At 39.7% G+C, this 27982-nt stretch overlaps 1 protein-coding gene across 1 annotated transcript; it reads right to left on the minus strand.

The window, feature by feature from the left end:
* Positions 1-3584: 3584 nt before the first annotated feature.
* uchl5 (ubiquitin carboxyl-terminal hydrolase L5) lies at positions 3585-27933 on the minus strand. Its single transcript, XM_055164629.1, has 11 exons — positions 27730-27933; positions 24055-24118; positions 23870-23975; positions 22428-22553; positions 18677-18738; positions 16282-16412; positions 13111-13174; positions 12925-13027; positions 11800-11904; positions 10958-11056; positions 3585-8417 (listed from the first exon to the last, which is right to left on the minus strand). The coding sequence occupies exons 1-11, from the start codon at positions 27803-27805 to the stop codon at positions 8373-8375; spliced, it is 981 nt and encodes a 326-aa protein (XP_055020604.1). The 5' UTR covers positions 27806-27933; the 3' UTR covers positions 3585-8372.
* Positions 27934-27982: the final 49 nt, after the last annotated feature.

The raw sequence follows: 27982 nt of genomic DNA on the forward strand, positions 1-27982 counted from the left end.
AGAGTCGGTTCAAACCTCGACTCTCCTCGTTTTACTTCAATCTCCAGAGGAAAAAAAGACGATCTGTGACGTTTTTGAACAAGCCGCTACAGGTCTGCGGATGCCTTTGCTACGTACGCACCAGACAGTCCCGAGGCACCAGTCAGGAGGAGTTTGTGAACGAGAAAATGGACTTGAATTCGACGTAAACGTGCCTCCGTGTGCGTTATAAAAGTGTAGAGTTGTTTGTAAAGGTTTAAATAGACACGAGAGGTTGATGTGTACAGAAGGAGGAGCGTTGTAAATTATCTAACGGTTTTGTAACGTTACCAAAGTGATTAAAGGAACTATACGTAACCTGTGCTCTTACATGTATAAAAATGTACCACAACCAGTGCTGGGAAGGTGACTTTTAAAATGTAATCCCCTACAGATTACAGATTACATACACCAAAATGTAGTTTGTAACAGAATTCATTAAGTTATTTAAAGTGAGTAATGTAATCTGAATACTTTGGATTACTTGATTTGTTGTAGAGAAGCAAAGACGAGGAAATCTTCACATAAGATGTTTTGTCTGATAAAAGAAAATGAAAAGACCAGATTTTACTGAACCAAATTAAAAATATTATTGATAGAAGAGACACATCCACACAGCATGATTTAGTCCTGTTTTAGTCCTGGTTTAGATCTGGTTTAGACCTGGTTTAGATCTAGTTTAAATCTAGTTTAGACCTGGTTTAGACCTGGTTTAGTCCTGGTTTAGACCTGGTTTAGACCTGGTTTAGTCCTGGTTTAGTCCTGGTTTAGACCTGGTTTTAGACCTGGTTTAGAAGTTTTTAGATTTAGACCTGGTTTTTCCTGGTTATCCTGGTTTAGACCTGGTTTAGATCTGGTTTAGATCTGGTTTAGACCTGGTTTTGGTTTACCTGGTTTAGTCCTGGTTTTAGACCTGGTTTTAGACCTGGTTTACTGGTTTAGAGGTTTTAGATCTGGTTTTAGATCAAGTTTAGACCTGGTTTAGATCAAGTTTAGACCTGGTTTAGTCCTGGTTTAGACCTAGTTTCCTGGTTTTCCTGGTTTAGACCTGGTTTAGACCTGGTTTAGATCAAGTTTAGACCTGGTTTAGATCTAGTTTAGACCTGGTTTTGTCCTGGTTTAGATCTAGTTTAGACTTGGTTTAGATCTAGTTTTGTCCTGGTTTAGAGACCTGGTTTTTAGATCCTGGTTTTAGACCTGGTTTAGACCTGGTTTAGATCAAGTTTAGACCTGGTTTAAGACCTGGTTTAGATCAAGTTTAGACCTGGTTTAGTCCTGGTTTAGACCTGGTTTTAGACCTGGTTTAGATCAAGTTTAGACCTGGTTTAGATCTAGTTTAGACCTGGTTTTGTCCTGGTTTAGTCCCGGTTTAGACCTGGTTTTAGATCTGGTTTAGACCTGGTTTAGATCTGGTTTAGATCAAGTTTAGACCTGGTTTAGACCTGGTTTAGTCCTGGTTTAGACCTGGTTTAGATCTGGTTTTAGACCTGGTTTAGACCTGGTTTAGATTTTAGACCTGGTTTAGACCTGGTTTAGACCTGGTTTAGACCTGGTTTAGATCAAGTTTAGACCTGGTTTAGATCTAGAGTTTTAGACCTGGTTTAGATCTAGTTTAGACCTGGTTTAGACCTGGTTTTCCTGGTTTAGACCTGGTTTAGTCCTGGTTTTAGATCAAGTTTAGACCTAGTTTAGACCTGGTTTTGTCCTGGTTTAGACCTGGTTTAGATCTAGTTTAGACCTGGTTTAGATCTAGTTTAGACCTGGTTTTGTCCTGGTTTAGCCCCGGTTTAGACCTGATGTGCTCTGTAACCCTGGCTTCATTTATTTAAAGTGTATTATTTTGTCCGTTTTATCCGGGGCCGGGTCACGGGGGCATCAGTCTAAGCAGGGACTCCCAGACTTCCCTCACCCCAGACACTTCCTCCAGCTCCTCTGCGGGGACCCCAAGGTGTTCCCAGGCCAGCCCAGACCCATAGTCCCTCCAGTGTGTCCTGGGTCTTCCTCTCGGTGTCATCCAATATAAATCTAACTTTCCTTTTATAGAAAATAGCTGTAAGAATCATCAGCGAAGAGACTCAACAAACCCAATATTTAAACCTTTAAAAATACCGAAATTCAATTAATTGGGAGAACTTCATATTTTAAAAATTATATATAAAGCAAATCAGCAAATCTTATTCAGCAATGTCCAAAGAAAATGTACAAAGAGACCGGTCTTGGTCTTGAGACTGGCCTCACGACTTTTTTTTTTTGCGGTCTTGATCTCGTCTCAGACTCAACTGCGTTTGGACTCGGTCTCGTCTCGGTCTTGAAGGCGCTTGGACTCAGTCTTGAAATTGCTTGGGCTCAGTCTCGGTCTCGGAGGCGTTTGGACTCGGTCTCGTCTCGGTCTTGAAGGCATTTGGACTCGGTCTTGTGTCGGTCTTGAAATCACTTGGACTCGGCCTTGTCTCAGTCTTGAAGGCGTTTGGACTCGGTCTTGTCTCAGTCTTGAAGGCGTTTGGACTCGGTCTTGTCTCAGTCTTGAAGGCGTTTGGACTCGGTCTTGTCTCAGTCTTGAAGGCGTTTGGACTCGGTCTTGTCTCAGTCTTGAAGGCGTTTGGACTCGGTCTTGTGTCAGTCTTGAAGGCGCTTGGATTCGGTCTTGAAATCGCTTGGGCTCGGTCTCGGTCTTGAAGGCATTTGGACTCGGTCTTATCTTGGTCTTGAAGGCGCTTGGACTCAGTCTCGTCTCAGTCTTGAAGGCGCTTGGATTTGGTCTTGAAATCGCTTGGACTCAGTCTTGTGTCAGTCTTGAAATCACTTGGACTCAGTCTCGTCTCAGTCTTGAAGGCGTTTGGATTCGGTCTTGAAATCACTTGGACTCAGTCTCGTCTCAGTCTTGAAGGCGCTTGGATTCGGTCTTGAAATCACTTGGACTCAGTCTTGTGTCAGTCTTGAAATCACTTGGACTCAGTCTCGTCTCAGTCTTGAAGGCGCTTGGATTCGGTCTTGAAATCGCTTGGGCTCAGTCTCGGTCTTGAAGGCATTTGGACTCGGTCTTGTCTCAGTCTTAAAGGCGCTTGGACTCAGTCTTGTGTCAGTCTTGAAATCACTTGGACTCGGCCTTGTCTCAGTCTTGAAGGCATTTGGACTCGGTCTTGTCTCAGTCTTAAAGGCGCTTGGACTCAGTCTTGTGTCAGTCTTGAAATCACTTGGACTCAGTCTCGTCTCAGTCTTGAAGGCGCTTGGACTCGGCCTTGTCTCGGTCTGACACTCAACGATAAAATGAAGTTGGTACATTTATAAAAACATTGATATAAATGTGCCAAAATAACTGTAAAATACAAATACATGCTGAAAATGACCAAGATGGTCTCGGTCTCGGCCTTTGAAAGTCTCAGTTGTCTCAGTCTCGGTCTCGTCCTGGTCTCGTGACCCTGTGGTCTCGGCCTGGTCTTGGTCTCAATCAGTGTCGTCTACACTAGAACACCACCTTTACCACCTCGTAACCAGCAGATGGCAGTGTAAGCTCATCATTTCCTGCTCGTACGTTCAGTATAATCAAAGAAAAACCACAAAACAAAAACAGCAAAACGTTTTATTACGAAAATAAGACAGAACACAATCTCAACACTTCTCCTTCGTTTTCGTTCATGCGATCAAAGCTTATTCAAACTACACATAGACCCGTCATGATAATAACTTTTAAAGACCAATATATTGTGATATTGAAACTAATTTATGCCACTGAGACAAAAAACCCAAGAGGAGTACCTAAATAAATCAAAATCTACAATATTTTTCATGAGCTGCAGTAAATAAACAGCAGAACAAAGCATTTCAGTTCTTAGTTTGCATCTGTTTTGAATCGTAGAAGTTATAAATTCAGTCTTTATACCTCAAATCTTATTGTATAGCTAAAAAAACAACCAAAAATTTCATACATTTGATAAATATTGACCCCAAAAATGTATTGTTCCAGCTTTAGTCGATGCAGAAATTATCGTGACAGGCCTAACTACACATGCAGGTTTGGATGTTTGCCCGGGTTTAACGTTAAATTTACAGACCTAGTCCAAGAGAGAGCACCTACACTGCAAAAGAGTGTATCTATACAAGTTATTAACATGTCAAAAACAAAAAGAAAAAAAGTTTAGATGGACTTAAAAGGCCTGTACGTGATTTTAACTCATTCTCGTCAAGATATGCTCATGATAAAAGCTGTTGAAGAAGAAAAAATCTACTCATTTGACACATTTCCTCTTGTAATAACTAAAACAGAAGCTGCAGATTGAGGGTGACCAGATTTTCAAAATAAAAAACTGTGACACTGTGAAGCGAGTGCGTAATTAAGGAAAAATGTAGGGCCATTCATGTGTTAGTGGTCACATTTTCTTTGAGTTTTGGTCGTTTTTTAAGCAGATTTTGTGTATTTTACCGACAAAAATTACAACTTATGCTTCTTTTTACTGTCGGCAAGGATCAGATTTGGACATTTCTGGAATAAAACTGGGATAAATCAGTTTTATTTTTTGATAAATCCGTTGGGACACGGGACAAAACTGGGACTGTTCCAAGTAAACAGAGACGTCTGGTTTATTTTATTGTCCAATCAGGTGAGTTATAACTAAGAATTATAATAAACTGACTCCCCAACCTTAACCTAGACACTTTATTCTCTGTCGTGGTGCATTTTCAAGTTATAAATACTAAGTAGAGAAGTGAGAGGTAAAAGGAAATGACAGAATCTATTCGTGCTTATGTCACAAACCAGGAAAACGTTTGGAAAGATGCGATGCCAACTTCCGGCAATTTCTGTTCGCTGTAGTAAGTCTGACAAAACCTAGGAGAAATGAAAAAGTTTTCTTCATCTCCGTGTCATTGTTGCGTTCCGTTATGTTCGGCTGATCAATGATTCCAACCATACCTCAGTTTTCATCATTTCCCCACTGACGAACAACTCCGAGCGCACTGGGTAGAAGCGACGAGGCGCCAAATTCAAGATGATTCCAAAAAAGCACGTACGTCTACAGTCTTCATTTTAACGCCGATCACATTTACTTCAGTGGGTTTGATTACGATCGGTCGGCGAGTCCAGCGGCGGGAACAACACCGGAACTTGTCATCGCATGTTTCCGAACGTCTTTCTGATTTGTGACGTAAACGTGAATTAAAGCCAACTGACGAAGGCGACGTTCAGACTGCAGCCTGAAGTGACCCAAATCCGATTTTTTTTCGCCGCTATGCTCCTGTATCTGATCTTTTAATGACACAGATCCGATTTTTTCAGGTCACTTGGATACGTGCTCCTAAAAACCGATACATATCCGATCTTTTGACGTGCGACTTCTGTCTGAACGGTCAGGTCACCTTCACGTCAGGCTCGGAGTCTCGTCAATGGAAGGAAAGCGAGGTTAGAGAGTTTATTAATATTTGGGGAGATCGCGGTATTTAGGTCAAATTGGAGGAGTCTCATTGGAACCGGGCGTTTTTTTTTTTAGTTTTTTTTTATGATTGCCAAAGAAATGTCCGAGCGCGGTTACAGACGGTCCTGACTCCAACGTCAACGAAAAATGAGGATCCTGCGACCCAAATACAAGGAGGATAAAGACTCAAATAAACGAAGAGGCCATGGACTTATAACCCGTCCATTTTACGAAGAACTGGACCGGATTTTGGGAGACAAGCTCAGAGTTTAGGCGACTTCCGTAAACCCTGAGCACGCTCGCTTCGGGACACATTTGGGGCGTTTAAAGTTCACACTGGAGATCATAAACAAGACACATTTAATTGGAAATGCGCACAACTCGCAAAAAAAAAAAAAAAATCTGATTTCCCCCCAAAAAATCCACACTGAGCATTAACTCTTGCAGTCTGAACTTCTTCTAAAAGTTCAAACTAAAACACGTTCCTCACTCATGTTTCGAAATTAGGTCCTGGCCCTTTAAATACTTTAGATTTTTGGATTTGAGTTCAAACGTGTTTTGACTGGTTTGATTTATTCTCCCATTTTTATCATTTTATTTTCCAGAAAAAAAATCCTATCAGGGTAGAAGTTTCACAAAATAAAATGTCTAAAAGAAAAAAAAAAAAAAATCTATGGCTAATACTGCTTGAAAATGAAATGCATTGAAACCAGTCCAAAAAACTGGTAAAAATTACTTAAATAACTGAATTAAACTCGATAATTAACTCCTATAGATACATTTTTTTGCGCTGTACACGTTAAAACAAAAAATACTGGTCTCATAATGCAGCTTAAATCACATATTCCAACAATTCAGCGATGAGAAACGTCAGATTAACTTTGATGGTTGCGTGGGCTTCGAAAACATGGAGGAGCGCTTCTGTTTGCCCACCCGATGACATCACGAGGTGGGCTAAGAGCGAGACGAACCGATCATGACAGATTACAGACACAAAAAACACGATTTAAACAAGACATCAGTTCATTAGTCAGATTTCAAGTGCATCAAGCGTCTTTTCCTACGAAATACATTAAACGCCAAATTATCCGTCGGACAGAATTCACGCGATCGTAGCTGGGATAATATGGACAATAACGTAAACATGTTTGCAGATTTTATGTTTCAAAGTTGAATACAAGCATTTCGATAAGGTTTAAAATGTCCTGTACCAGATTTTCCCCCGTGTATTTAAGCAAAATGTGTCAGATATATCGTAAAAGCAGCTCTCGGGGTCAAAATAAAACCACCGTGTACGTTTTATTGTCCGAGCAAAAAGTTGTGAAAAGCGCTTATGAAGTCATCACAGTGAACACCGTATTTTTCAGACTATAAGTTGCTTTTTTTTCATGATTTGGGCGTTTCCTGCGACTTATACGTTTATAATTTTCACACTGAAGCGGCGAGAGGCTCTAGTCTTGTGTGTCACTTGGCTCTGCTGCGCATGTCTCCTGCAGAAAGAGCCTCTGTCCTGTCTGTATCGTATCAGTCGATCGCACCATCATTTCTGTAACATTGAACAATTTAAACAAACTTATAAAGACGACAGAGAAGACTGAACACAAATGTCCTCAAAAAGAAAGTTATATTTTGCAGATTACAAACTGCAAATAGTGAAATCTTCAGATGAAAACGGTAATCGAGCAGCAGAAAGAAAGTTTGGAGTGACCGAGAAACTTGTGACACTGGGAGGATGCACCATGAAACTTTCCTGGAAGTCACTAGATGTATGGACAAAACCTGGTAAGCGGTTCTTAGAGGGTTTTTCAAACTGCTGCTTCCTCGCAATTCGCACGAAGTTTGTTGCGATCGCGGACGAGAATCCACGACCGGTTCGCCGCAAAAGAAAGTCCGTTTTTGAGGTCGCTGAAAGGAGAAGAGAAGGGGAAAAGGGACAAAGACAAACTGAGGTGATTCTTGGAGATTTCCTTCCAGCGACGGCGCGACTGAAGCAGACGAAGGGTCTAAAAACTTGACGCGTCGGTCGCTAAAATATTTCTAGACAGGTCACTTCAACAGTAATTCTGAAAGCGCACTGGATGTAAACAAACGTGATTTCTAGAATAAAGAGGCAGGAGGAGGTGTTTCTCCTGAGGGAGCTGCGGAGGAGGAAGGTGGTGTCACGCATGCGCAACATTTGCAAAAGGACTGTCGCTGTATTTCACTTCCCTTAAAAAATCCGAAAGACACCGAAACCATCCTGTCGGGATTCAGAAAGGCCGGAATAATTCTAACTGGAACTGATGCTGAAGAGGAAGCGGCGCTCCGTTTACCTCCGGAGGTCAAGGAGTTGCTCAGAAGTGACACCGAGGATGAAGAATTGAATGGATTTAGTGATTTGGAGTGAGATGGAGAGTTTGTTCTGTTGTTTGTTATATTTATCTGAAGAACTGTTCATATGTGACGTTAACAGTCTGTTGTTTTTACTAGAACTTGACTTTTAAGATCAAATGTCGGTTCCTGGTCTCTGATTTTATAACTAAATCTCCCCCCAAAAGTGCGACTTATGTTTTTTTACTTCTTCATTACGCAATTTTTGGGCTGGTGCGACTTATACTCCAAAAAATACGGTAACTATGATGCTCTGAATGCAAAAGATAAACGAGGACTAACTTTGGATCACTGCAAACTGTTTAAAATGGACTGAGTTCTGTTTTTCACATTTTTGAGACTGAAAATCAGGTACAGGGACTTAAACAGCAATTACACACTTTACATTTTGTAGTTTACAAGTTGAACAAAGAAAATAAAACGTCCGAGCTCCACGAGTTGCATGTCCTTTTGTGTTGTGGTACATTTTGGGGACTAACACGGAGCTAGTAGAAGCAGCTCTCTTCTGTGGGACGTGGGTGTAGGACTGGTCTGGACACGTCGGGGTGGTGATGTTGATGGTTTAAACATTGAACTTCATTTGGCCTCTTGTGCTTTTTTGGCGCTTTGTTTCTCTTTTGCCTGCAAGGGGGGAAAAAAAAAAAAAAAAATGTAAGCACGACTTGTCAGAACTATTATTTAACCGGCACATTTCTTCCTAAACATACAAAGAGCATTTTTAAAATTCTGTACAAATCAGAGTAAATGGAGAAGAGGACGAAGCGAGTGTTCAGTTCCAGTCAAATGAAGCTCATCGAGGAGAAAATTTGGAGCCAGGTCCATATTACGAATAGGAATTGATTTGCAGACAAAATAGTGAAATGAAAAACACCAGGATCATATAAAGCGGGTTAATACGAACATTTTAAAGCCAAAATAAAGAGTCTGACAGAAGCAGTTTTAGAGAAGGGAAACATTTTTTTCACTGAATTGGAGCTGGAGTCGACGGAGTTGGAAGTTCTCCGGCGCTCACTTCCTATTTAGACCATTTATACAGCAGAATTATAATAAAATCTGAAGGTGAACCCAAGATGGCGTCGTGTTGTTTTCAGTGGCCTGTGTTCGTTGGCTCATGGGCCCAAAAATAAATTTCCTTTTCCCCATTTGCTTCACCAATCTGGGCGAGCTCCTCCCACCCGAGTAACGTCTGTAATGTGTACGGCGTGGAGCGTTTAGAGTAGACCAATCAGAGCGAGAGATGCTGAAGCAGAGCGAGTGCGAGCTCAGAGCGGGGACAAACTAACTCTTACTTTAGCTTACCAACTAACTTTTAGGCGCTTTGACGATTTAAACTAAGGATGGGCATTCGATGAAATTTTCTTAAATCGATCGTCGAGAGAATTAACGATCGATTATTGATTAATCATTAACGTTTTAATATTAAAATTACCATCATTATTATTACTATCTGCACTAATCTGCATAAATAAATTCAACTTTACAACATATAAATCGTAACGACTCTAGAGCCACATCAGCCCGTTTGACATTATAATGTGTTTAATTCAGATTTGCACAACTCTCACAGAAACAAAACTTAAAACTACATGGCAAATTTGCATAAACTAAGCGAAGATAAAAATACAGCTCTTGTGTCGCTGATGCGGTTCAACTTCTGTTGGATTAAAAGACATGACTCAGGTGAATACAGGTTAGTGTGACCAGATTTGCGTTTGTCAAAACCAGGACAGCGTACGGGGGGAGGGAGGTGGGGACTCGTCATCGACATTGAGCGACTCTCACCTGGTAAAACTTTTTCCCACTGGACACAGAAACATATGTGCTGCTTTATACACTGTGCACATGGACTCACACTTGTCCCGAACGCAACGGAAAGTGTGGAATTTCTTGTACAAATCATCGTTAAATACACATTTGTGCTTCGGTACGTTGCAGACTGACCCACTGTTTGTGTCTCGCTCCTTCTGAGTGAAGAGAGACACATGTATGGGCCTCCGTTTGGTCACACTACTCACAGCAACCTACCAACGTAATCGATTAAATTCTTAATGATCAATTATCGATTAATCGACTAATCATGCCCATCCCTAATTTAAACATTTAAAAAGCTTATGTTGTGAAAATAGAAAAGGATCCCTACAAAATCTGACCGTTGTGAAAGTTGTGGACGCCCTGTCAGCTGAACACGGGCAGTTTGAATTCCCAAAAAGTGCATTGTGCTTCTATGGGAGAATTATTTCTGGGCCCAAACCCCCGGGAGCTGCAGTACCGGGAGTGACCACTAGTCGGCCTGGAGCTGGGACAGAGGGGGAATGACTTATCCAGTTTTTATTATAGCTCAAAGATTTTTACAGTCTATGATAGGAGGAGTATTTTATAGTCACTACAAACCAAGCAAGTGAAAAGGAGACAGTGCCATCTAGTGGACTGTAGCAGTAACAGGGTGTTTTTAAAATGTTTCTACAGTTTGGTTTATTAAAAATGGAACTGCATGTAACCTGCAGCTTCATCGTTTTAAACTAAACCGTACTTAAAAAGTCATGGTATATTTATATATATGAGTATTTAAAGAGGATATAAAAGATGTAGAAATTAATTTAGTTAATTTTTCCTTTTTAAATGTCTTGACAAGATCTTAGAGTGAATCATTATGGTCAGAATAGAAAGAATTTAGAGTTAAAAGTGCTTCAAAGTCTTCTCAAGTCACAGGCCTCAAGTAAAAGTGAAGTCCCAAGTCACTGACCTTCAAGTCCAAGTCGAGTTCCAAGTCTTACTCCATTTTATCAAGTCAAGTCTCAAGTCCTAAAAATAGTGACTCAAGTCCAAGTCACGACTTACAAGTCCCCAACTCTGGAAGTAATTATTGATAAATCGCAATATAGCATCTATTATTTTAGTGTTGGGATGCATCGTGATCTACTGAATTGTATCGTCAGACTCAAGGCAATGCACATCCCAAGCCCTAATCTATACTCATTTATGGTCGATGAACTCCTCGAATCATTCCCCCAACTTAATGAACGCTCGATATTCTAACTTTTTATATCCTCCAAGCGACAGTTTCAGTGGGATTTTGTCGACTAATGAACCCCCTGGTGTTTATCCTTCGCCCATTACGGCGTTTGGGTTTTATTTGTCTTGCACAGAAACACGCGTCGTACCTTCTCTACCAACGGCATGAGCTGCTGGTACTCTGCCAACGTCTTCAACAGCTCCATGATGAACGGAAGGTAGTTGTGTTTCCGTCGGATGTTTTCAATCTGAGTAAAAAAATAAATAAAAAAGAGCACATCACGTTAGGACTTCAAAATATAGACACATTAAAAAAATAATAATAATCACAAACAGACCTGGAGTTGTGTTTTGTTTCATTCACACATGTTAAACTTTTATTTCTCTCCAAGTGAAAATACTGTTCCACCTTGTGATGTCATGTGGTAATACAGGAAGAGCTCCACTGTGTTTTTAAACTGCACACACCTTCACTAGAATCATTTGGATCATTTCAGCTCTGGAATTGCCGATCTCTACTGAACTAAAAGGTAAAATGTAGATGTAAACTTGAAAATGACAGCTTCATGACATCACAAGGTGGAACAGAACATTTGAGTTTGAGTTGAAAATGACCCCCAAGAGAGCCTGAAATCTGCTGAAATCCCTTAAAAAAAAAAAAAAAAAAAGATGGCCCAAACTTGAAAACCTTCTTGAAGATGTGGACACCTGCGGCTTATAGACATGCCCCTATATATGTACAATTTTTCTTTTTCTTTTAATATTTCGTTGATGCAGCTTTTATTCAGGTGCCCGAAATAGTCCAGAAATTACGGTAACATAAATAAAAAATGAGAATTAACCCTGCAGTGTTTATTTTTTTCCTACAACTACACATTTTATTGTAGAACCTTTTGATAAAATGATAAAAACTTTGAATACAATTTTTTTTTTTTTTATGTTTAATGACCCTCTTTGCGTAACACTGGTCAGTACAGCTCCGAGTCCGTACCTTATATCTCTGTAGTTTCTGGTTCTCGGCCTCGATGAGAAGTTGGTATTTGGCGATTTCTGAGCTGACGAACGAGCTGCTCTGGTCTGTGTCCATGGGCTCGTCCTGACAGAGGAGAAAAACTCAAAAAACTCAATATTTACACATTACCAGAGGAAACTCCTTTTTTTTTTTTACAACAAAGTCTAAAGTTCACTGCAAAGAAGCTTAAGATATAAACACTTCAATCTATCAGAAAATGACTTAAAAATAGTGAAATTATCTTGCTCCACGGACAGATAATTTGACTTAAAATGAACTTGATACTAGAATACAGCAGTCTCAGAACTAGTAAGAACAGAATAGAATATCTTCATTGTCATTATACAGTATAATGAAATATAAATCTGAAAACAAGATGAACTAGAAAAGCACTCAGAGAGCGCAGACCTCCGCCAAGGACTACCCCCATTTTTTATATAAATTGCGATAAAATCAGTCTTCTGGATCAGATCCGGATCAGCCTTTGGAATATGAAAGAGGATCCCATTGTCCATCCCTGAGTCAAATTTCATGGGGTTTGGTCAATAATTAACCGAGATACTGAGAAACAAATTTTTTGGCCCCATTTACCACAATGTTAACTAAAATTTCAAAGTGATCCAGAATCCAGGATTTCTTCCGGATCACCCCCAAAATGAAATCAGTTCTTCCTTTTCACATTTCCAACAAATCCTGAAAATTTCATCAAAATCTGTCCATAACTTTTTGAGTTATGTTGCTAACAGACAAACAAACAAACAAACAAACAAACAAGACAAAACGCCGGCAAAAACATAACCTCCTTGGCGAAGGTAATAACCTGATAGAAGTTTTGAAATCTTGCCCAGATCTGAGAAATTTGCAGTGTTCAAAGTGTGAATCTTGACACTGAACACCAGTTATCAGCCACAGTCCATCAATTTTGTTGGCGCTTTACTGAATGAATATTAGCTGTATTTTTATCAGAATGTGAGACTACAGCGCCACCAAGTGCTCATTTGACTCATTCACGTCATTGGAGTGATATGTCTGTTCCATCCTTGTGCATTTCTAAACAATTGTATGTGTTTTTCTCATTAAATTTGTTGTTTTCTCTGCGTGTACCTCTGTGAGTTGTGTCTGCAGCTCTGTGATTTTGCGTTCGTAGATCATTTTTCTGTCCGACACGATGGCCATGAGGTTAAAGCGGATCTCTCCTTCGCTGTACCTGCAGAAAGCGTGACAAACGATTCAGTTTAGAAGCACGCGCGTTTCAGTCCAAACAGAGTGACAGAGAGTGTATGTGTGTACTTCTGTATCCTCTTCTCGATGACCGGGTGCACGGCGCTGATCCAGTTGTCCTGATTACAAACACCTGGAAAAAAAAACAACAGTTCACAGTTAATATTCTTGTCTTTTAGGTTCTTTTGTTCTGCATTTGATATAATGTTGTGCTATTTTTAACTGTTAGACAAGAGTTTATTAAGCCATTGTTTCTTATTATTGTTATTAAAGGTTGTATGGAGGATTTTTGTTTTGTTTCAAACTGTCGGTCAAAGATTAAAATACCATTACAGAGACGCAGCAGCTTTGTAATTATGATGACCAAAAAAAAAAAAGAACGAAAATCTATCAACTGTGGACGTGTTGAGGCCAGATAAACATCAGCCAATAGAAAACGAGGCTCCCTCATTTTCTATTGGCTGTTAGGTTGTCAATCAAACTCCCTAGTATAACTGATTCGTCGGAGCGCGGGGATTACGTGGTTTATGCAGAGGTTCTTAGAGGCTTTTTCGAACTGTCGCTTCCTCGCATTTTACACAAAGTTTGTCGCGACGGCGGACGAGAATCCACGATCGGTTCGCCGCAAAAGAAAGTCCGTTTTTGAGGTCGCTGAAAGAAGAAGAGAAGTGGAAAAGGAGCAAAGCCAAACTGAGGTGATTCTTGGAGATCTCGTCCAGCGATGGCGCGACCGAAGCAGGCGAAGGGTGTAAAAACTGACGCGTCGGTCGCTGAATTACTTCTAGACAGGAAACTTCAACACTAATTCTAAATGCGCACAAAGACTGTCACTGTATTTCTCTTCCCTTAAAAAAATCCTCTATACAACCTTTAGGCAGGGATGGGAGTATTGGTATCAAAATATCAATATATTAATAGTGACTCAATTACAGTTACACTACCATTCAAAAGTTTGGGGTCACTTAGAAATGTCCTTATTTTTGAAAGAAAAGCACTGTTTTTTTCAATGAAGATAACTTTAAACTAATCAGAAACACACTCTATACATTGTTACTGTGGTAAATGATTATTCAAGATGCAAATGTCTGGTTTTTGACGCAATATCTGCACAGGTGTACAGAGGCCCATTTCCAGCAACTGTCACTCCAGTGTTTTAACGGTACAATGTGTTTGTTTACTGCGTCAGAAGACTAAAGGATGATAAAAAAACCCTTGTGCATCATGTTAGAACAGATGAAAACAGTTTAGTTTTGGTTAGAGAAGCTATAAAACTGACCTTTCTTTGAGCAGGTTGAGTATCTGGAGCGTCACATTTTGGGTCAATTAAAAGCTCAAAATGGCCAGAAAGAGAGAAATTTCATGTGAAACTCCAGACTCTGTTCTTGTTCTTAGAAATGAAGGCTGTTCCATGTGAGAAATTGTCAAGAAACTGAAGATTTCCTACAACGGTGTGTTCTACTCCCTTCAGAGAACAGCACAAAAAGGCTCTAACCAGAGTAGAAAGAGAAGTGCCCATCCAGCCAATCTGATTTGTGGGAGGGGATTCTTGAAGCGTGGGGTGAAATATCTCCAGATTATCTCAACAAATTAACAGCTAGAATGCTAAAGGTCTGCTATGCTTTAATTGCTGCAAATGGAGGATTCTTTGACGAAAGCTTTGAAGGAAAAAAATTATTTCAAATACAAATTGTCAATGTCTTGATTATATTTTCTATTCATTTTACAACTCATGGTGGTAACTAAAAGTGTGACTTTTCATGGAAAACACTAAATTGTCTGGGTGACCCTAAACTTTTGAACGGTAGTGTACATTAGTGGGTAAGGACACAGCTATGCAAACATTAATACTACTGTATTTTTTGGACTATAAGTGGCACTTTTTTCATGGTTTGGGTGCTGCTGCAACTTATACTCCAGTGCAACATATTAAAATATATAATTTCAATGTTTATTATTTTCACACTGACAGCCATGAGAGGGCGCTCTAGTCTTGTTTGTCAGTATCTGCTGCTCCTGTTCCTCCTGTACCACTGTGACTTCACTCTACTCATCACTTCATCACTTCATGTCTCCTGCAGAAAGAGCCTCTGAGTGAGTGGATGTCCGGCGACTGAAGTCTGAGACATTTCTTCTTGTCATTTACGCACTCGCCTGCATTTAACGCACACATTTAGCTGTAGTTATTAAGATGTATCCCACTCACTAATGTTAATTTAGCATCATAACTTATTTTATCACACGGCGATAAACTGTTAATCATATTCTGCAAGCTGCAAGTCGTAAAATATGCAGCTGAAAACGGTAATCAAGCAGCAAAAAGAAAGAAAGTCTGGAGTGAGTGAGAAACTTGTGAGTGACTGAAGAAAAGCGAAGGACTCTCTAACTGCAATGAAGAAAAGGAAAAAGCTCACTGGGGATGAAGAATTGAATGGATTCAGTGATTTGGAGTGAGATGGAGCGTTTGTTAAGCTTATTCTGTTCTGTTCTTTATGTTACATTTATCTGAAGAACTGTTCATAATGTGACGAAAAATGCGACTTATGTCAATTACCATATTTTCCAGCCAAAAAAAATGCAAACAAGTTTCAAATAAGTTCTACTGAAATGTCTTCGTAACGTTAGTCCAGTATCCGTATCGAAATATTTTCTCTTAAATGTACATTGGGGTATCTCCCGTCTCTATTTATTAACATTGAATTTAACTTCATTTTTATGGTTTAATCTGCAAATGTCTGAAAAAAATCTACAAGGGGTTTTGTTTTTGTCAGTAAACTGTAACACTTTATAATAACTACACCTTACTTAGCCTTAATAAAGCATGAACAAAGACTTAATTAATAATGAACAAAGATTTAATTAATAATGATTCATGCTTAGTAAATGCTTAATAAAGGATAATTTGTCTTCACTTTAGAAAAGCTCTCAAAAAGACTTAACAGATAACAGCTGCCTGAATTATCATTGCATTATTAGTAAATCATTCTCTCATAGCTAACTAATGATTAATAAATGCTCAAATGGTTAGTTCATGAGTAATTAAGTATGAAATAATTATGAGTAAATATTTACAGCACAGGCAAATTAAGTGCAAGTACTAAATAAGGTAGTAATTAAGTAGTTACTAAGCGTGAATCATTATTAATTAAGTCTTTGTTCATCCTTTATTAAGGCTAAATAAGGTGTAGTTATTATAAAGTGTTACCCAGTAAACTTGTTAAACATGTCAAAACTGTCTCTCACCCAGGTCTATGGGCCCCTCCCGGAGCCCGTCCAGCTCGTACAGGCGCCCGTTCACAGGGACGTAACTCACAAAGTGGAACGCATCTTCATCTTTAGACGTAGACTTGGCATCAAACTCGAACATCTGCTGCCTGTGAACGAGACGAACGACGAATACTGTGGTTTTAATTTACACATTTCATTTAAGAATCATCCAATAAAACTAAAAAAAAAACAAGACTCAGAGGCATTTTGAGGAACATCAATAGCATCATGTCCAGTGTTTTTGTAACTAGGAATAAATCAGCATTAAAACTGTTCTTCGTAAACGCTCTATTTGATTTAAACATGTTCTTCTTGAACTTGTATCTGGGGTTTCTTACATTCAGTTCTTTTAAAAACAAAATGGTGACAAGTTGATATGAAATAAGTTATTTGATAAATTACTCAGCAAAAACGAGCATCTAGTTTTATTTTTTTCAGTAATCAACGATCGTGTGTCTCATCTCAAAGGGGATAATCCAGTTCGCTTTATTTCTACAGCACATTTCATAAACAAAACCGTTTCCAAAGTGCTGCACAAATAAAAAACATCCAATAGGAAAACAAAATAAAGCTCAACTTAACTCCTCTAAATCTCACTAAGACAATAAAACTGGTAAAATCAAATAAGAGCAAGAATACCGATAAGTAATAAAAAGGGTTAAAAACAAACAAACAAACAAAAAAAGAATAAAAGTGGGTCTTAAGATGAGACTTAAAACACCAAGACGCCACCAGGAGAGAGAAAAGAGAATTACAAAGCGGGAGGGAAAGACTGGAAGCTGAAAGTGATAAAAGGGAGAAGAGGGAGAGGAGATAGGGGATGAAGAGAAGAAAGAGGAGGAAAAGGAGAAGAGGGGGAGAGAAGGAGAAGAGGGGGGAAAGCAGATAGGTGGTGAAGGGGGAAAAAATGAGGAAGAGAAGGAGGAGTAGAGAGGGAGAGGGGGGAGAGAAGAGAAGAGGGGGAGAGAAGGAGGAAAAGAGGGAGAGAAAGAGGAAAAGAGGGAGAGAAAGAGGAAAAGAGGGAGAGAAAGAGGAAAAGAGGGAGAGAAGGAGAAGAGGGGGAGGGAAGGAGAAGAGGGGGAGAGAAGGAGAAGAGGGGGAGAGAAGAAGGAGAGGGAGAGAGAAGAAGGAGAGGGAGAGAGAAGGAAGAGGGAGAGAAAGAGGAAAAGAGGGAGAGAAGGAGAAGAGGGAGAGAAGGTTAAAAGGGGGAGAGACATGGGGGAGAGAAGAGAGAGGAGGAAGAGAAGGAGAAGAGGGGGAGAGGAGGAAGAGAAGGAGAAGAGGGGGAGAGGAGGAAGAGAAGGAGAAGAGGGGGAGAAGAGGAAGAGAAAGAGAAGAGGGGGAGAGAACAAGGTGGGTGAAGAGAAGAAAGGACAAAGAGAAGGAGAAGAGGGGGAGCAGAAATAAGGGGTGAAGAGAAGAAAGAAGGAGAAGAGGGAGAGTAAGAGGAAAAGAGGGAGAGAAAGAGGAAAAGAGGGAGAGAAAGAGGAAAAGAGGGAGAGAAAGAGGAAAAGAGGAGAGAAGAGGAGGAAGAGGAGAGAAGGAGAAGAGGGAGAAGGGACAGGGGTGAAGACAAGAAAGAATAGGAAGAGAAAGGAAAGAGGGAGTAAGCAGATAGGTGGTGAAGAGAAAAAAGGAGGAAGAGAAGGAGAAGAGGGAGAGAAGGTTAAAAGGGGGAGAGGACATGGGGTGAAGAGAAGAAAGAGGAGGAAGAGAAGGAGAAGAGGGGGAGAGGAGGAAGACAAAGAAGAGGGGGAGAGAACAAGGTGGGTGAAGAGAAGAAAGGACGAAGAGAAGGAGAAGAGGGGGAGCAGAAATATGGGGTGAAGAGAAGAAAGAAGGAGAAGAGGGAAAGAATGAGAAGAGGAGGAGCAGAGATGGGGTTAAAGAGAAGAAAAAGGAGGATGAAGAGTAGGAAAAGAGGGAGAGAAGGAGTAGAGGAAGAGAAGGAGAAGAGGAGAGAAGGAGCTAGGTGGTGAAGAGAAGGAAGAGAGGAGGATGAGAAGGAGAAGCAGAGAAGAGGTGGTGGGGTGAAGAGAAAAAAGAAGGAGGAGGAGAAGAGAAGGAAGAGAAGGAGAAGAGGAGGAGAGAAGACGGGGTGAAGAGACGAAAGAAAGCAGCAAGAGAAGGAGAAGGGGAGGGCAGGGATGAAGAGAAGAAAGAGGAAAAGAAAGAAGGGGGGGAGGGAAGATAGGGAGTGAAGAAGAAGGAGAAGAGGGAGAAAAGGAGTAAAGGAAGAGAAGGAGAAGAGGAAGTGGAGAGACTAAGGGAGACTGTTGGGAGAGGAGAAAGAAGAGAGATCGGGAAAGAGGTGGAAAGGAGGAAAGGAGAGGGAGAGGAAGAGAGAGAAACAGAAGGGAGAGCGTTTCACCTGGCAAAGCCGTTGTGCACCTGCCGGATGACTTCAGAGTTGCTCAGAGCCAAACCTTTCATCTGTGGAGAGACGAGAGACGAGACGAGACGGTTTAAAAATACACCAACCCACCACCGAATCCTCCGAGCTTCAGACGAGCAGAGAAACGAAGCTTAAAAACAACCTCAAAAATATGACAGAAAAACTTACAACCTACGACTTTCAACTCTCAATGTTTACGCGATAATGTTTCCTTCATCACAAACAGACCTGGAGTTGTGTTTCGATTCATTTACACGAGTTTAAATCAAAAATCCTGCAGTTCTTGTCACAAACTGAAAACACTGTTCCACCTTGTGATGTCATGCGGTGATAAAGGAAATTCTCCACTATTTTTTTAAACACGACACAACTTCACAGTGCACTTTCCATTCAATACGATTCGATAAAGTAAAAAACAAAGGCTAAATCATCGCTCTGATACTTAAAGGTTGTATGGAGGATTTTTTTTTTGTTTCAAATTGTCAATGAAAGTTTAAAATACCATTACAGAGACGCAGCAGCCTTGTAATTACGATGACCAAAAAAAAAAGAATGAAAATTTATCAACTGTGGACGTGTTTAGGCCAGATAAACATCAGCCAATAGAAAACGAGGCTGCCTCTTTACCTATTGGCTGTCAGGTCATCAATCAAACTCCCTACGTTTCTAGTGTAATTGACTCGTCGGGATGCAGGGATCACGTGGTTTATGCAGCGGTTCTTAGAGGCTTTTTCAAACTGTCACTTCCTCACAAAGTTTGTTGCGATGGCGGACGAGAATCCACGACCAGTTCGCCGCAAAAGAAAGTCGGTTCTTGAGGTCGCTGAAAGAAGAAGAGAAGGGGAAAAGGAGCGAAGACAAACTGAGGTGATTCTTGGAGATTCCTTCCAGCGATTGCGCGAGTGAAGCGGACGAAGGGTCTAAAAACTCGCATGCACAACATTTGTAAAAGAACTGTCGCTGTATTTCTCTTCCCTTAAAAAAATCCTCTATACAACCTTTAAAGTCTGGTAACACTTTAGTTTAGGGAGCACATATTAATAGCCGACGAAGTGGTAATTGGTTTATTAATTAGCTGTTACTTCGATATTAGTTGGTATTAATCAAACACTTAGTCATGCTTATTGAGGTTTCAGTCTATGCACAAAAATATCTATTGTAATCTCCACTACTTTAATGGGAAGAAAAGAGTTCATGGGTTAGTCCTCGCAAAATACGGCCTTAGACAAAAATGCATTGAAAGTACTTTATAAATATTAACAAAGACGTATATAAGTACTTATTATGCATTTTACTATTAACTAACTATTAATTTGTGGTCCTTAGCCTGAAGTGTTACCAAAAGTCTTTATTATGTGGTGTCAACACAACAAAGTTTTTTGGTCAAAACCGTGAAGTTTTTACTCGTTTTGGCCTTTCGTCCACACAGACGACGGCGTTTCGAGTGGGCGAAACCTCGGTTTTGCGTTGCGTCGTCGTGTGGACAATCAAACCGCAGCTTTTGGAAAACGATGATGTCACAACCATGTCATCGTCACGTGACCAGGAGAAAAAAAAACCCGCGCAACAATCAGACAATGGAGTTGAGTTTGTGCTGCGGATGAATCCATGTATCATTTGTTCATTCGTTTTTCAATATAAAACCATAAATAAAAAAAAAACGAAAAACTGTTTTCTTTGTTATTTGTCTCCAAAACCAAAATGAAAAAACGGATAATGATTTGTTTTTTCAGTTTTCGATTTTGTGTTTAAATGAAGAATGGAAAAAAAACGGATAACGGCCGTGTTCCGTTTACGTGACTTCTGTGACTGCGATGCCGGACTTTTACACTGCATACGGACTGAACCAGGACTGATCGTTTTCCATTTTTTCATTTTGGTTTTGGAGACAAATAATGAAGAAAACTGTTGTTTTTTTCGTTTTCTTATTTTTGGTTTTATATTGAAAAACGAATGAACGAATGATACACGGATTCGGATGCTTCCAAGTTTATTCGCACTGTTGCATCAAAACCTCTTGGTCTTGTGTTTGTTTGTTGCGGAAGAGGAAGGACTTTATGCGCATGAGCTCTTTCTAGTTCTTATGTGTCCCTTGGCTCTGGCTGTATTCTGTTTACAGCACCACATACAGGTGTGGCGTATATAATACATCATTTTCACTCAGTGCTCCTGTTGCTGGCTGGACGTGGATAATTTTTTTCAACCTACAAAAAAAAAATATCCAGGACCATTGTCGTATGGACGTAGCCTTAAAGGTTGTATGGAGGATTTTTTTTTTTGTTTAAAATTGTCATTGAAAGTTTAAAATACCATTACAGAGATGCAGCAGCTTTTAATTATGATGACCGGAAAAAAAAAAAGAAAGAATGAAAATCTATCAGTTGTGGACGTAGTGAGGCCAGATAAACATCAGCCAACAGAAAACGAGGCTCCCTCTTTTTCTATTGGCTGTTAGGTTGTCAATCAAACTCCCTACGTTTTTAGTGTAACTGAGTCGTCGGCGCTCGGGGATTACGTGGTTTATGCAGCGGTTCTTAGAGGCTTTTTCAAACTGTAGCTCCCTTGCAATTCGCACAAAGTTTGTTGCGATGGCGGACGAGAATCCACGACCAGTTCGCCGCAAAAGAAAGTCCGAAGGGTCTAAAAACTGACGCGTCGGTCGCTAAAATATTTCTAGGCAGGTCACTTCAACAGTAATTCTGAACATGCACTGGATGTAAACAAATGTGATTTCTAGAGTAAAGAGGCGGGAGGAGGAGATGTTTCTACTGAGGAAGGTGGAGTCACACATGCACAACATTTGAAAAAGGATGGTCGCTGTATTTCACCTCCCTTAAAAAATCCTCTATACAACCTTTAAACCACCAATGTGTGTTTTTCAGTGAAAATGAAAAACACACATTTTACATTTTAACAGTGAAAATGCCAAATGTATTGCATAAACAGGTGAACTTTCTCCAAACAAGCAACATAATTACACTTCTTTCACAAAATAATTTAGTAACTTAAACCCAAAAAATTACTCTTTGCGATATATCGATACAGCAGCCCATGCCATTTATCTCTACTAAAGGAACAATTACCCTGGAAAATAGCACTTCATGACATCACAAGGTGGAACAGAGCATTCTGAGCTTCAGATGTGGACAAACGTGTGAATGAAACCAAACAAACCTCCAGATATTTTTGAGGAGAAAACATTGTAACATGGCTTAAAGCTCGGAAGAGTCAGTTTAGTGTAATATAGAACCTTTAATTGCAGTAAAGTGTCCGTTTATCGGGATCCTGAGTGAAAATACGATGCTGCTGTTACATCACATCTGGAAGGCTGTCAGCTAGACTCTAAAACTTCAGAAAAGTGTCTCTTCAAAGTCTGAGGTTTGAGAGAGATTACACAACCGAGAATTAAGGATGAAAAGGACAGCTCTTAGCGACAAACAGCTCTGTCATCATCGCTGAGAGGATCAAGACGAGAGCTCCAGCTTAAAAGAACCGGAATGGATGGAGTGAGGAGGGCTCCGAAAATACTGAATCGTTTTACTTTCATTAGAGCCCAGAGTATTGATAGAGATATTAGAATGTCCTCTTCAAATAACAAAATATCAGAGCTTTTCTAAACATGTTCTTCCCTCATGTTGCAATGGCTTGTGTTTAAAATGTGCACTGTGATCTACTGGACTGAACAGACTTATTTCCCTGCAAAATGGTGTAAACAAAGGATGCGTACAGCGGCGTCGAAGCTCTGAGAGAACTCCCTGAACTCGGACAGCGTGTCTCCGAGCTCGATGTCGGGGTGGGTGCAGTTGAGCAGCACACTGACGATGGCCTGGGTCGCACACGCGTTGTTTATCACCTGCAACACACACAAAGAGACACGGGTCATTCAGTGGAACTTTTACACGTAGATTTCTACAGCTGGGAGGGAACGGGCTCTTTCACGTTTACGTCACAAACCAGGAAGACGTTTGGAAACATGCGTTGACGACTTCCGGTGTAGTTCCCGACACTGGGCTCGCCGACAGACTGTGATCAAACCAGCGGTAAGATGAAGACTGCATACGTATGTGCTGTTTGGAATCATTTTTATTAATCATCATATAATTTTTCCACTGTCTTCCTATGACCTCTTGTATATAGCTGAGATTTTTTATATTTTATTACTTATTTTTCCAATTTATTTTGACTTGTACATTTACATTTATATAATTGTCTTATTTGAGACCTGTCTCTTGCTCTTTTTAGCTACTAGAATGTATTATTACCATTTAGATTTTTAACTCTTTATTATTATATTATAATGCATCATTTTTATATAGCGCTTTTCTGGACACTCAAAGACACTTTACAGTTCATTATTCATTCACCTGGTGACCTGGTGATGGTAAGCTGCTACTGTAGCCACAGCTGCCCTGGGGCAGACTGACGGAAGTGAGGCTGCCAATCTGCGCCATCGGCCCCTCCGACCACCACCACCACTCACACACACACCACTTTCATACTTTCATACTAGGCAATGAGGGTGAAGTGCCTTGCCTAAGGACTAGGGCTGGGTATCATTAAGAAGTTGCCGATACGATACATACCTCGATACACAGGCCACGATACGATACATATCTCGATACAGTGCACTTTCGATTCAATATGATGCATTTCAAATCGATTCGATACAGTTCAATACAAAATAAAGGCTAAATCGTGGCTGTGATACTAAAAGTCTTTGTTAAATCACTTCTTGTGCAAAGTTCATATGAAACACAAACATTTTAATCCTCAAAACAGTAAAAATGTCAAATGTGTCGAATAAATGAGTTTCCTTTCACTCCACAAGCAACAAAACTGTAGCTGTAACAAAATAATTTAGTAAAACACACGTACAAATACTCTATATCGATACAGTAGCCCACCATATCGATACTGTATCATCACATTACAATAATAATGACCATATTACATTGTGATGTGTGAGCTACTGTGACCAAATAATTTCCCTTGTGGATCAAAAGTTTAAGTTTTTTGTGCATTAAAATCACCTGAATAAATGCATTTGACCAGACTGTGGAACATTTCAAGCGAGGCAATAAGCTCTCCATAGTGGCGCCTCCCCCAAAGAAAGATTCCATAGTGTACCTTTACCACACAGGACATTGTAAACAGCGAATAGAGTCTCACTTGTTTTGCGAAGAAGATGCTGTCAAGTCGTGAGTCCTGGACGATGGATCCGGCGGGCTCCTCTCCGGCCTGCCACTTAAACAGGAAGATGAGTCCGTGCACGGGTCTGAGGACGACAAATGTGCCATTAATACAACAAAACATATACAAAATCAAGTAATCCAAGAACATGTACTGATACCTACTTTAGATTCTCAAAGTTCTCCGGCTCCATGCTCCAGATCTCCTCCACCTGTGCCCCTTTGCAGCCTGAGGACACAAAAATGCACAAATCAGCTGCAAAGTTTCCCAGAATGGAAGCAGATACAGGCACATTTATAGTGGCACAGGATTATTAACCAAGAGATTCAAGCTTTACAAGTTTAAGACCTTCCTAAAAGTGATTCAGAATGATTTTTGAACAAATTCTTTCTAAGTTTCATGGCAAGTAGGCAAGGAAATAACAAACATTTCCTCCCAAATTAGCAGTTACAGATGCTACAGGACATGGGGAACAAGAAAAACATTTATATGATTTAGTAAACATCTGCGAGCAAATGAGGATTATATTGATATTACAGACTGGAAAATATGTGCCGCTGCGGGAAGATCGGTAAAATGACATAAACGAGGCCCGACATTTGGTCTCGCTACATTCACATTTCATTTTTATTATGATATAGACGCTGATTTTCTAACTCAATACATTACAGTGCGTGATGCGGCCGAGTTAAGGCCGGCGAGAATGTCCCCCCTCTCCTGGGCACAGCAGTTACCGTGTGCCGCCCAAGAGAAGGGGACGCTCGAGCTGGTATCTCAAGAATACGCTGTAAAACGCTGGGCCAAAATTGAAGATATAAACACTTAAATCTATCAGAAAATGACTTAAAAGTAGTGAAATTATCCGTCCATGCAGCAAGATTATTTTAAGATAACTTGTCAAGTAAAATAAACGGCCTCTAGACTAGAATTAAGACGTCTCAGAGCTATTAAGTAGATAATAAACCTGAAAAAGATGAAAAACCTGATATAAGTTTTAAAATCTTGTCCAGATCAGAGAAACTGCAGTGTAGTTCCTTTGCTCTTATGTCAGTTTTACACACATCACTGTCATGTCTGACAAATTCCCAAATCCCTGGAGGAAATCGGTGCTTTTAATGTGTACAACATGTTTAAGTCAATGTAAAGAGTAGATCTTATCTTTACTGGTGATAGAAGTCAGGTCCATCAATCAAAATCACAGGCACATTCAAGAGAAAAAAAAAAAGTTTCAGTACAAAAAACATAACCTGACTTGTACTAAATTTGACATGAATGTTGTAACGTTTGGAACATTGATGGTGTAATGCTGTTGTGATGGATAATATCAGTGCCCCAATCTCTACATGTCCGTCTTTTTAAACAGAGTAGCAAGTTACAATGTCAACAGCAGAGATGAAGCTAAAGCGATGGCTGTTTACTTCTATCTAACCATGATCTCAGTCTCAAAACAACAACATTAGACTTTGTTGCTCATTGTATTATCATTGCCTTATAAAAAGAGACTACACTAGTCAAAATTACCTTAAAGCTTAAGATAGGCAGAAAGTGACAATGTATGTAAGGGAAAACCCTATGTCCTGTCAATCATCTTATCATTGACCTCTTGTATATAACAGATTTTATTATTTTATTACTTATTTTTCTATTTTATTTTGATTTGTATGTATACATTTACATAATTACGCCTTATTTGACACCTGTCTCTTCCTCTCTTTTTTGTTACTTACTCAGAATTTATTATTACCAAGTTGTTGTTGGGTTGCTGTTTTGTTGTTGGTTGTTGTATTGTGATAATAATTTCCCTTGTGGATCAATAACGTTTGTCTAAGTCTAAGTGTATACAACACAATTTAAATTAGATTATATTATTCAAATGAAGATCATTTGTGCCACTGTAATCTTGTAAAAACTATATTTATCTGAGGAATCACTCTGATAACCTAAAAAAAAAAAAAAAAAAAAAAAAGAGTAGTCTATTGTTTAAAATTTCAAAAGCAAAACAGCAAGACTAGGGTGACCAGATTTTCAAAATAAAAAACTGGGACAGTCCTGGAGTGGTTGGTAATAATAAAATTGTGAAACGACTACGTAATTAAGAAGAACTGTTCTGCACTCGGCCCATTTCTGACTAATATGTGAACCAGTATATTCACATTTTCTTTGTGTTTTGGTCATTTTTAAGCAGCTTTCCTGGATTTTATTTAAACAAATGACAAGGTATGCCTCTCTTTAACTGTTGGCAGGGATCAAATTGGTCAAAAATAGCAACATTTCTTATAAAAATTATGACAAATCACTGGTTTTGGATAAATCAGCTGGGACCAGGGGAGACAGGGCTCAAAACTGGGACTGTCCCGAGTAAATAGAGACGTCTGGTCACCCTATGCAAGACAAATGGTGGATGTTGGAATCGGTTGTACCATGAACCATGAACCATTTTCATTGCAGTCTAATGCCCATGTTTTTGTTGATACTTTTTAGATGAAGTCATGACAGCAGAGTCCAACACAACTGCCATTTTTGTTCCATGTTTTAGTTCTGAGGATTTTTGTCTAGCTTTGACAACTAAATTAGGGTGACCAGACTTTCTAAATCAAAAACTGGGATTCCCTTGGTTTGTTGTGGTTGGTAATAATAAAATTGTGAAACAAGTGCACAATTAAGGAAAATTGTTAAGCATTCAACTAACATATGAGCCACTTTAGCCACATTTTCTTTGTGTTTTGATCATTTTTAAGTAGATTTTCTGCATTTTACTTAAAGAAATGACAATGTATGCCTTGCTTTAGCTTTGACAACTAAATTAGGGTGACCAGACTTTCTAAATCAAAAACTGGGACTCCCACAATATTGTGAAACAAGTGTGCAATTTAAGCATTCACCTAATATGTGCCCCAATATAGCCACATTTTCTTTGTGTTTTGGTAATTTATAAGCAGCTTTTCTGTATTTTACTTAAAGAAATAATAATGTATGCCTCGCTTTAGCTTTGACAACTAAATTGGGGTGACCAGATTATCTCAATCAACTCCCTCAGTTTGTTGTGGTTGATAATAATAAAATTGTGATAAAGTGCGTAATTTTTAAGCACTCAACTAACATGTGAGCCATTTTAACCACATTTTCTTTGTGTTTTGGTTATTTTTAAGCAGCTTTTCTGTATTTTACTTAAACAAATGACAATTTATGCTTCTCTTTACTGCTGACAGGGATCAAATTGGTCAAAAATAGCAATATTTCTTGTATAAAACTGGGTCAGATCACTGGTTTTGGATAAACCTGCTGGGACAGGGGACACAGGGCTCAAAAGTGGGACTGTCCCGGGTAAACAGGGACGTCTGGTCACCCTAATCTAAATGTAGATCTTAAAAAATGAGCAAAAATGTGGATGTCTTGGGTTAGAAAAGGAAAAAAAGCACATTATAGACAGAATGCGCATAATGTAAATCCAAACGGGTGACAGGTATAAGTATAAATCTTCAGAATACGGGTTTTTTAGTCAGATCTCACGGTAAACAAGTCAAACGTGAACCAAAACAAACACATGTTTCACGCGCCGCAGTTTGAACGCTGACTAATGCTAAGGCTAGCGGGTTAATTCATTCAGCTAAACTCCCCCAAAACATGCACTTTATTCACATTTAGGATTTATTGATGAGCTAGATCTATCGCTGCAATGTAAACACCACTTCTCTGGAACAAACTGGGCATTTTCACAGCTCATCCAAGCTCCCAGGTGAATTAATACAACACATATTAGCATTTAGCAGCTCCCCCATTCACTTCAATGGGGAGAATTTAGCATTAGCATTTAGCATCTTAGCATTCTTGGGACTTACCGAAACCTTTTATGAGCTCCGTGAAGACGCCGGGGTCGCTCTCCATCAGGCACCATTCTCCCGCACTTCCAGACATTTTGGCGACACTGCAGATCACCTCGTCCCTGATTTCATGAACTTAGAAGCGGGTGGGTTTGAGCGAAGTGACACAGCGGCGGATTTCACTGCAACGTGAGGAAGGGTGCGTTTGATTTGTGACCCATCGCGCACGGAGTTAAACTAAACAGTAAATAAAATACATATAATTTAAAAG

Source organism: Boleophthalmus pectinirostris, unplaced genomic scaffold, assembly GCF_026225935.1.
Source record: "Boleophthalmus pectinirostris isolate CB_2022bp ecotype Guang Dong unplaced genomic scaffold, ASM2622593v1 HiC_scaffold_7, whole genome shotgun sequence".
Classification (NCBI taxonomy): Eukaryota; Metazoa; Chordata; class Actinopteri; order Gobiiformes; family Gobiidae; genus Boleophthalmus; species Boleophthalmus pectinirostris.

Bases quoted from the DNA above. Each gene is read 5' to 3' on its own strand.
- uchl5 (XM_055164629.1), bottom strand. From the start codon at position 27,805: ATGTCTGGAAGTGCGGGAGAATGGTGCCTGATGGAGAGCGACCCCGGC. The intron at 24,119-27,729 runs GTAAGTCCCAAG...TTGTGTCCTCAG, and splicing joins GGAGCTCATAAAAGGTTTCG to GCTGCAAAGGGGCACAGGTG. The intron at 11,905-12,924 runs GTACACGCAGAG...CTCCTCTGTCAG, and splicing joins TGCAGACACAACTCACAGAG to GACGAGCCCATGGACACAGA.